General features: G+C 44.9%; 1 protein-coding gene across 1 annotated transcript; it reads left to right on the top strand.

Moving 5' to 3' along the window:
- The first annotated feature begins 8,533 nt into the window (after window positions 1-8,533).
- LOC147446511 (putative pentatricopeptide repeat-containing protein At3g15130) lies at window positions 8,534-10,099 on the top strand. Its single transcript, XM_086524714.1, has one exon. It carries the CDS (start codon window positions 8,534-8,536, stop codon window positions 10,097-10,099), a length of 1,566 nt encoding a protein of 521 aa, XP_086380840.1.
- The last annotated feature ends 288 nt before the right edge of the window (window positions 10,100-10,387 follow it).

Raw genomic sequence — 10,387 nt, forward strand, 5'->3', positions numbered from 1 at the left:
TTAAATATAAATCAAACATTGACCTTTTGGGTATCCTATGTGGCAGACAAGCCTAGAAAGTGCAAAAAAAATGGTGGCCACAAGGACGCGCAAATGGCCCATCCATCAGTTTTGGATGACCTATTTGCGCGCCCTTGTGGCCACCATTTTTTTTGCACTTTCAAGCTTTGTTTACCCCATAGGATACCAAAAAAGTTAACATATTGTGAAATCAAGTGTCTATGCAACATTAAATTAGATTTTTCAAATGTCCAATGTAATTGAGCCTTTTGGTGTAGGGAAGTATTAGGTAGAGCTGAAGGAGGTGATAGTGTGCTTAAAAACTTAAACTCTGAGTTGATCTTACTTTTTCTAGTTTCCTTGAGTGCAAACATATGTTCCATATGCCAAAAAAAGGGTGGCCACAAGGGTGCGCAAATTGGCTATCCAAAACTGATGGATGGACCATTTGCCCTCCTTTGTGGCCACCCTTTTTTTTGGACCTGGTAGGCTTCTCTTCCCTCAGGATACTTAAAAAATACAGATTAGCTGAAAGCAATTGTTTTTGCAGCATTACTTTAGAGAAACCACTTCTTTTCACTCAGATGTGTTTTATAATTTCCCCAGTATTAAGGTAAGTTGAAAGAAGTATCATGTGCATCCAACTTCCGTTGTGTTGTTACTTCAAGCAAAAAAGCCACAGCTTATTGAAACATATCACCAATTACAACAATTTTCAAGATTGACAGATCATATTTAGAAGAATGTACAAGATAGAGAGACAATTTGGAATATTTTTTTATTACTTCCAAGAAGTTGATTTTACATCATGTATCTGAGGAGTTCATAATTTATCTTGACCATTTCCTGGCGCCTCTCTTACGCGTAAGGAAACTCCCCAATCAAGAAGACTGCGCTATGGCCTTTGGGTCAGTTGAGCCAATGGAAGCATGTATCCCTATCTGGGCAAGCACTTTACCACAGAAGCCAGTGCCAAATGTTGTGCATACAAGGGATCTACGCACTAGGAACACAAGATGTGCAGTTTGAGCAATGGTGCTCAAACACAAAACCCTGCTCAAAGCTTTCAACAACCAAGTCATAAAATGGGCTTGGGGAGTAAATTCATTAAGGACAATGGCCACATCGCCAGGGGGGAGTTGTCCTAGGTAATGCGCAAGGTGTAACATTTATGGTCTAGTAACTTGTGTGTAGCGAACAATAGCATGAACATAGTGAGCATTTCATTAGAATAGCTTCCTAATAAGAATAACAAGAGTGCTTGGGTGGAGAGAGCAACAAAAAGCATAACACCTAGTTAGATAGCATGAACAATACTTCAAAAGAGAGATAAATTAAGCAATTGACAATAGTTGAGGACTGGATTTGCATGGAGCCGGTCCCCCCTCCAAAAGACTTTGTATTATGGTTTCTCCCATCAAGAGAGACATTTTACAATACAATTCTTTGTGATCCTTCAAGACTAGCTAGTGCAATGAAGATGGAAACTTCATGCACTAAGCAAAACACTTATCAAACACAACATCAATTCCGTCACGGTCTCAGACCCAAGACCTCACACACCTTCGAAGATGGTGAGAGCTAGCAGGGTATGAGAGTAGATTGAGAGGAAGAAGGAGTATTCTTACGAGAAAGATGTACATCTCCTCACATAATTCATATTAGCATAGCTTAGCTTAGTAATTAGCATGGTAGAGGAGATGAGCATGCATTGAAGCTTGGCTCTTGGTTGGATTTGCATCACAAAGCCTCCTCACAAGCTTGGAGTAGGTGGTAAGCTTTCCATTAAATCTTGCGAAGGAGAGAGATTCTTCTTTGCTTCACACATGAGATTGTGTGAGTGTGTGTGTGTGATAATGTCTTGCAAAAATCAGCCCCCCTCTCTCTCTTGGTCAACCTCCCCTGCTAATTGCTCATGGTACAGCCATATTGGACCTCCCCCGGCTTAGCCAATGGAAATTAAGCAGTATAAGTGATAGCCTTCTGACATGTGTCCCCCTTTCCCCTTTTGTGAGAGATTTAGGTAATTAATAAATGCAACTAGACTCTCATTGGACCCCTTTTCCTCCTGTCCAATAGGAATCAGGCAAGCCATTGGGCTGCTGAATGCTCATTGGTCCCCTTGGGAGACTGTCCAATAGTCTTCTAGAGAGCTTAATTCCTATTGGTTCTTTTATTAAGTGTTTTTAAATCAATTAAACTATATTTACTCTAGCCTAATTCTCATTGGTCCACCTCCATGGCCATCCAATAGGATTTGAGTACACCTTGTGGGCATCCGGCCTAGGGAGTGACATGTGTCCCTCTTTCCTCTTGTGTACAAATGAAGCTTGTGAGTGTGTGTGGGTGTTTCTCTCTCATCCCCTACTTCTTGGGCTCACCCCCTCCTATGTAGGGACTTGTGAAGACTTTTGTACACACACACAAAGCATCCAAGTTTCCTAAGCTTTGACCTTTGGACACAACCTTTGAATTTTTGGAACCTTAGCATTTTGGAAGTCTGAATAGGCTGAACCTTAGGGTCTTTTAAGCCCATTGTTCCACATTTCTCTTTTGCAAATGGCCCCCCTTTGGATCCCTATTTTCCCTCCTTTGGATCCCTATTGTGGCCAGTCTACTAGCTTAACCAGTATTCTAGCTTTTTCTCCCCTGGAACTTCCCCATATTAAATGATTAGTTTAACATGAGAAAATCATTTAGGAGAATTATATATTGATTATTATGACACAAGGGAAGAATGAGGTCCAAAGCCCGTCCGCTTGCCACTCGTCCTTGCTGCAAAATCATCAACCTCCACAACGTCCTGTCATAAACCAATCAAGGTTGAGAAAAAAAACAATGAAGGATAAAAAAATAACATGAAAATTAGGATAGAGTTTACCTCCTGCTCCTTGTCGTCCTCCTCCCTGTTGCCCTTTCCATCCAAGTCAATGCTCCCATGCACTGCAACTACGAGCTTTGGATCATCAGATGGGGGGTTGCGTAGTCGCATAGGCATCCTAGTGGCCTCAACCTTGGCTTGCGTGTCTTGGAATTCTTCCTCAACCACGTGCAAATGCTTTGCTGCCAGGACTTCTGCACACACAACTGCAATAGTGTCAGCAATCGAGTCCCCAAGTGGCAAGAGCTTGCTTTCAAGGGCATCTGGCGTATTGTCTAAGGGACATTTGGTGCAGTTGCATAGCACACTCAAGCATTCATCCATGAGCAGGCCAAATGCTTTCTCCAAATCATGCATAAACACATACTCCTCCCCATCCACTACCACTAAGATGTAGCAAGGAAGCTCCTCTCTCCTCACCTACCACCTTCCATTGCCACACCAAGCAAGGGTTATCCACCTTCTCCTCCCATTGCCACACCAAGCAAGGGTTAACCACCTTCTCCTATCACTTTATCCCACCTACATTGTAGCAACAAGCAAGGTCCTGATCCTCCTCCTAATTTTCTTTGTTCAACCATGGCCAGCTCTACTTTGCAAAGGCCGCCAAAGGATGAGGTCACATCACTTGCATGCCACAACACAAGAGGTATAGATGATGAGTGGGTGCCACAAGAGTTCACCAAAGGTGCTTGGGTATACATGCAACCATCTGCTTATTGGCCCTCATTGTGTGCGGAATCGTACAAACTTGGATCATCATTGGAAAGAAAAACTCCTTGGCTTCAAGAACCGCAAAGACAAGGGGACCGTAGCCATTGTGCAACATGTTTTCTCAATGTCAAGCATACAATTGCAACAACCACCTCAATTTCCGACACATTGTAAGTACATGTCTTGAGAATACAAAGCTAGGTGTGAAATCACAGTGTAATGTTATTATGGATTCATACTTAAGATTTGCCATGCATTTATAGTCATATTTTCATCCACATTGGTGGAGGAGCAACCACTACATAGTCCGGCACATTCAATGCTATACATGATGATATTGGAGCAACAATGTTTGCACACCTTTGCCCAACCAAACTGGTTCAAAGAAGGATTTTCTTCTATTCTCACTCCTATATTGGGCCTACTTCTACACAAGAGTTTGGAACGCTTGAACCCATCAAAGTAACTTCCTTATTAAGTATGGAGTGGCCGATGCCAGATTTGTGGTTGGTAGCATCTTTCAAGGAAAAGATGATAATAGATGTCCAAAACTCTTTGAAATACTCTAAAGCTTCTAGGTCTCTAGGCTTGAGTTGGTGTTTGCCTATTCATTGTTTTGTGCACATTTTTAAAGAGTTTGGATTTGTGGAGACTACCACAATGCTTGTATGTAAAGATGTGTATTATGAGGAATTAGGAAGGCTTATAAAAGAGTACTAGGGTTTTGTGGAGGGCATGCACAATTGGGACTGGTACTGTTGTAAGGTTGGAGCTTCAGGTATTGGAATGTGCTATTTGAAATCCCGCACCTCCTTGTACATACGATTCCACTATGATCATTGGGTGTGCAAGCTTGGAGTGTGGACTCCCTTACAGAGTGTAGATAGCGCTACTGCAAGCTTTGACATTGCAGTGAGGATGCCCAACGATGCTTTGGAGGCAGTCCAAGTGAACAAGCATTGGACTCTCAGTAATGTGCGAGAACATTTGGTAACTATGGGTTTTGAGGCCCTTCAACAAACGCAATTTCATTTACAAGGTCACAAGGTGAGAATCCTTCCACCACATTTTCAATACATCATAGTTTGTCGATCATTGGATACTTATTGTAATGAATGTCCGTAGATTGGGAAGAGAATGGAAGACAAATTGAAGGTCGAGGAGGACTGGGGCATGGATGGAACTATGCTATCGCTCTTATAACTTTGTAACTCTTGCAATTTTGAAAACAATCCCCGATGTAATCAACATGATTTGCTTCGGCAAATCATGTCTTTGAAAATAATTTTCGCATTGAGATGAGAGATCATTTTTTGGTGAAAGTGCCTTTTTTTTAATATAAATGTCTTTAAAAAAGGGACCATTATAAAAGTGGGGGCGCATAACTCATTCACACTTTTCACTTTCGCAACTCTTGAGCTCCTCCACTCTCTATCTACACCCAAGGCTAGACATGGACGCCTCCACAGCCTCTGCATCTGCATCCACATCCACCCCTTTGTCACGCTTCATCCTCTTCCTCGAGGACACCAAATACAAAGGGAATTTGGACCTCCACACCTTCTTTACTCATCTCCCTGACCTTGACGCCACAATTGCCCTTCACATGGATTCATTTGCCGAGGTTTCTGCGTTCGTGGAGGAGCACATCATAAAATATTCCGTATCTATGTCCCCACATGCAGGGATCTGGGTGCCTTGCGATCTTTTGTGCTACATACACAAAGGTGATCGCCCATTCTCCAAGCGGTTGCGATGATTCCAAGAAATTGCCACCGACACAGGCCATTTCTTGGACAAGCAGGCCCCAAGGGTGTCAACACTCAAGAAGCGCAAGTTGGGGGTGGAGTACCTTTCTCGGCTAGCAACATTCATCTTCTTGGTGAGCGAGGAACCTGATTTGGAGGAGCTCCGCCTACCACACCTTCAGGTTGGGTCCTTCATCAAGGACACCAAGGAGCAGGTGGTTGACCCCATGAATCTTGCAGCAGAAGGACAAACACTTCAGCTCGAGTACCCAGGGGGCTCGAGGAGGTGGTAGAGAAATCCATTGTCGTGGCTAGCTCTAGTGACATTATAGTTCCACTACCATCGACGGATGAGGCTATTCCAGAGGTGGAAATAAGCCACTGAGAGAAAATAACTTTTTGCCTAAGGACTACTTTTGGGGGGGCTCTGGATAGTAAAAAATATTTTTCAATTTTTTCTAAAAAAATTTGGATTTTAGGGTTTTTGGGTGCACGTTTTGACTTTTTGAGGTCAAAAAATGCTTTTTTGACCATAAAATAGATTTAGGGGTTTTTAAGAAGATAAGATTTAAGTTTTGAAAATTTCAAAATTTTGGGATTTTTTAAAAACCGGATAAAAAAGGAGGGAAGTTGGAGGTTTTATATGGCCCATCCCCCCCCCCCCCCCAAACCCTCGTTGATAAAGCACACGCGGTGCACTCGAGGGATCAATGGCCCGAGTGCATCTCACTGTTGATCTCAGCTGGGTGGAGTAAAAGAGATGGGCGTCGTTTGACCCACTTCCTGCTCGAGCTCACGACCTCCTCCCACACACTCCTGCACCTCATCCAACCCGCCTATCACGTGTCCATGCAGGGATTGCGACCTTAAGCATATAAAAACCTGTCCCCTTTGGGCGCGTAGATCCAATGGCCTGAAGCCCCCCCACCTTGCCATGAGAGTTCCCTGCCGTGGATCCTTTGAGTGACACCCCGAGTCACTTATAAACGAGGTCCCCCTCACCCCACACCACCTTCTCACTAGGTAAGAGTCCATTAAGAAGTGTAAGACTACTTTGTCCCCCTACATTTTTAAAGGCATAGAGTGTGTCCACTACCCTTTTCTCATTGGCTGGCCTCTAATTAACCTTAATCCCAAAGGACCCCTAGAGGGTTCATATTTTTCTTGATCACACACACACACACACACACATGCTTGCACATACACACACACGTTGGTATGAAAATTGTGTTTGTGTGTGTGTGTGTTGGTGGAGAGAGAGAGAGAGAGAGAGAGAGAGAGAGAGAGAGAGAGAGAGAGAGTGCTTTGGAGAGAGACAGAGCCAAAAGAAATGAAGGAAGAGAGAGAGAGAGAGAGAGAGAGAGAGAGAGAGAGAGAGAGAGAGACTCAAAATCTAGAGGCTGAAGTCGACCTATGAGACAAAAACACATACATGTGTGTCTCCTCAGGATATCCAAAGCAAGTGATGAAATGACAAGGCCGACCACAAGATGCATCATATATATGTAGTGAAGGGTATTTTGCACCCAAAAACACTTGTCAACCAATCAATAGTGTACTAAGACTTGGAACTTAGATGGTAGTCAATATGGGGCTAGCAACCAATGAAGGTAGCTAGCAAGAATGATGTTCACCGATGGTGTCATTTGGTTGTAGTCGATCGTAGTGGTGTCAAGGCCTTACCCTAGGCTAATATGTATCCCTATCTACACAGTTGACTTCCATGATGGTGATGTTTGGCCACTGCCTACGCTAGCCTTTCAACCCACTCATGTCGCTTTGGGGGGGGGGGGGGGGGGACGCGGACATGTAGGGGCACTGGGTCAAGAGCAGGAGGGGACGACGAGGAAGTGGGAGCATTTAACCATGTCAGCGAGCGGGGATACCCATCACCCACGCATTGATTGAAGGGGAATGATGAATAGAGAGAGGGGTGGATCCCTCATCACTAAATGACAACTCAATTTTAGAGGGGATCTATGGTTGAAAGTTGGCCTCCCGTGTTCACGAATATCAAAACCGTTGATCTTAAATGTGAACTTGATGTAAACAAACTGTAATTCGGGCAAACGTGAACTCGTTGTGAACTAGGTGAGAATTATATGTGAACTCTACAAGATATGTGCATTGCATTTCAATGGTGTGAACTTGGTGTCCCAAAGTGAACTAGGCGTAAACTAGAATCTCGGGATGCCAAAACTACTTAATATAATGCTACCTTGCATAACAAAATGCACGTGCCAACGTAGTGGTAAGACATTTGCTAAGGTGATGGGGAGGTCATGAGGTCAAACCCTGTCCACTCCATAGTTTTCCTCCAATCTAGGACCGTAGATCCCCTCCAAAGGAGGTGTCAATTAGTGGCCCAGGGGGAGGGGGGCGGGGGTCACTCTATGGCATGGGGTCCCTCCCCAAGGGGGATCTATGGCTACCATCACTCACTCACGACGGGGGGCCGTTGGATCTTTCGGGGGTGAACTAGGGGTAAACTAGGGAGGGTACTGAATTAGGATTATGTGGGTAAGCCACACCTTCCATGGCATGATCTGCATGATAGTGTGATGGTAAACCCCCCCTCCCCCCCCGCCGCCTCCTGCAACATGGGGTTCAGAATCCCTCGAGGGGAGTGGATGGTGAACTAGGAGTGAAGTGCACACTTTTCCCCTCAACCCTAGTTTATCCCTAGTTTACTCGATGATCGTACGATGTAGATTGTTCCAGCAGGCACCGAATAGCAAGAGCTGTAGATGCCTTTTGAAGGAGCTCGTGTGAGATAGTGACCCGGGGAAGGGGGGACCAGGATGGGACGTCCCTTTCCAGGAGGACTAGACACCATAGCTGGGAGGTCCTCATGAGTCTCTAGGGTTACACTCATGAGAGGAGGAACATAGCCCAGGACAATTGCCCTAGTTTTTCCCTAGTTCACCCCTAGTTCACTCGATGATCGGACGGTGTAGATTGTTCCCGCGTTGCGGCAGATCGCGCCAAGATCCCCCATGAAGGAGACCATGTGCCCCCGGCCCCCCTCTCGCCCCTTCTCCGGGAATTCGCTCATGAGAGAACTTTGACAAAGCTCCACAATGCACATAATGTAGGCGTTTATTTGGCATGCGCTGGAGAGTCTCGCTAACCGAGCTTCCGTCTTCGCTTGTACAGGAAAGCTTGAGTAGATCATTATCAATGGATCGCCATGACAACACCAACAGCTCTTGTTGCCCTCTTAAAAAGTTGTTCCCAAAAACGGGATCTCCGCGAAGGCAGAAGAATACATGCTGTCATCCTCAAGGAGAAGATGTTGAGGGACAATCCTTTCCTCGGAAACGGTCTGATCGACATGTATGCCAAATGTGGTTCCATAATGAGTGCCCAGGAGGTGTTTGATGCGCTTCCTGCTCGAAACATCGAATGTTGGACTTCCTTGACTGCAGCATATGCCCGTGTTGGGCATGGTCAGAAAGCCCTCCATACTTTTGAACGCTTGAAATGTGAGGCATTTTGTAATGATGCTGTGGCCTTGTCTTGTGCTCTCAAAGCTTGTGGCATCATCAGAGCACTTGAGAAAGGAAAACAGTTACATGCTGAGATTGTCAGTGAGTCTCTTCTTGAAGAGGACGCTGTGCTCGGGAATTCTTTAGTTGATATGTACGCAAAGTGTGGTGCACTCACGAAGGCACACAAACTATTTGATGAGCTACTTGACAGGGACGTGTTCTCATGGACTGCACTTGTTGTAGGCTATTGTCAACATGGCCAATATGAGAAAGTACTTACATACTTCAAACGGATGCAAGAGGAGGGCCTCTCTCCAGATGCAATGACCTTTTCTTGCATTTTGAAAGCCTGTGGAAGCATAGGAGCAGTTGGACAAGGCAAGCAGTTACACACACAGGTTTTAGTGGGCGGATTATTAGAAAATAACAGTGTCCTTGGTACTGCTTTGCTGAATATGTATATCACCTGCGGCGCACTAGAAAAGGCAAAAGAAGTTTTTGATGCTTTTGGTGTCCGAAACATGGTCTCTTGGACTGCACTCATTTCTGGGTATCATCGATATGGACATAATGAGGAAGCAATTTTTAGCTTTGACCAAATGCAAAGTGAGGGTTTCTCTGCAGACCTTACCTCTTTGGGCACCATTCTACCAGCATATGGAAGTTTAGGGGCAGTTGAGAAGGGCATGAAAGTTCATGCTGAAATCTTGGGAAAAGGGTCTTCTGGTAGAGATGTTGTGCTTGGAAATGCATTAGTGGATATGTATGCCAAATGGGGGTCTGTAGCAAAGGCACAGCAAGTCTTTGATGAGCTTCCAGTTCAGAACGTTGCTTCTTGGACTGCACTAATGGCAGGATATGGTCAGGTGGGGAAGCATGGTGTTCTTTTTGAATGTTTCAATAAATTTATAGAACAAGGCATTGAGCCAGACGGCATTCTTTTCAGCATTGTGCTTGATTCATGTGGAAACTGTTTCTCAGGTGATGTAGGCCAAACATTTTATGAGATGCTAAGTGAAAGATATTGTGTCATTCCAACCTTAGAGCATTACATTGGTCTGGTAGGCCTTTTTCAGAAGGCAGGCTACCTAGAGAAGGCCACAGCCATTGTGTCAAAAACGCCATTTTCTAGTCCCTCTCCAGTCTGGTCTTATTTGCTGGTTGCCTGCCAAAAATTGGGAAATCTGAAACTTGGGGAACTGGCTTTCAGACATGCAGTATGTTTTCGCGAACAGTGTGTTGTGAGGGGGCATGCATATGCTTGACTGACTTAAGGCATCTGCTGATGGCTCCGAAGAAGCTGAAGGTATGAGCTGGGGGTGTTTCCAAGCTGAGCAAGGGTGGGATCCCAAGGGATGAGCCACTGAAAGTGGTCTATGTGCTTTGCGCTTCTGGACTGCATGCCTCACATGATGGCCCCCGCATGTTATTTAGGGTATGTTCCCTGTGCTGGCTCAAGGGGAGTGTCCTCAGTCCCATAATCAGCAGTTTCTATAATCACTAGTATTTCTGCTGGTGTGTTTGGAAGGGAGTTGCGTGCATATATTGAACAA

The sequence above is a fragment of the Adiantum capillus-veneris genome, chromosome 12 (assembly GCF_014529385.1).
Source record: "Adiantum capillus-veneris isolate H3 chromosome 12, ASM1452938v2, whole genome shotgun sequence".
In the NCBI taxonomy this organism is placed as follows: Eukaryota; Viridiplantae; Streptophyta; class Polypodiopsida; order Polypodiales; family Pteridaceae; genus Adiantum; species Adiantum capillus-veneris.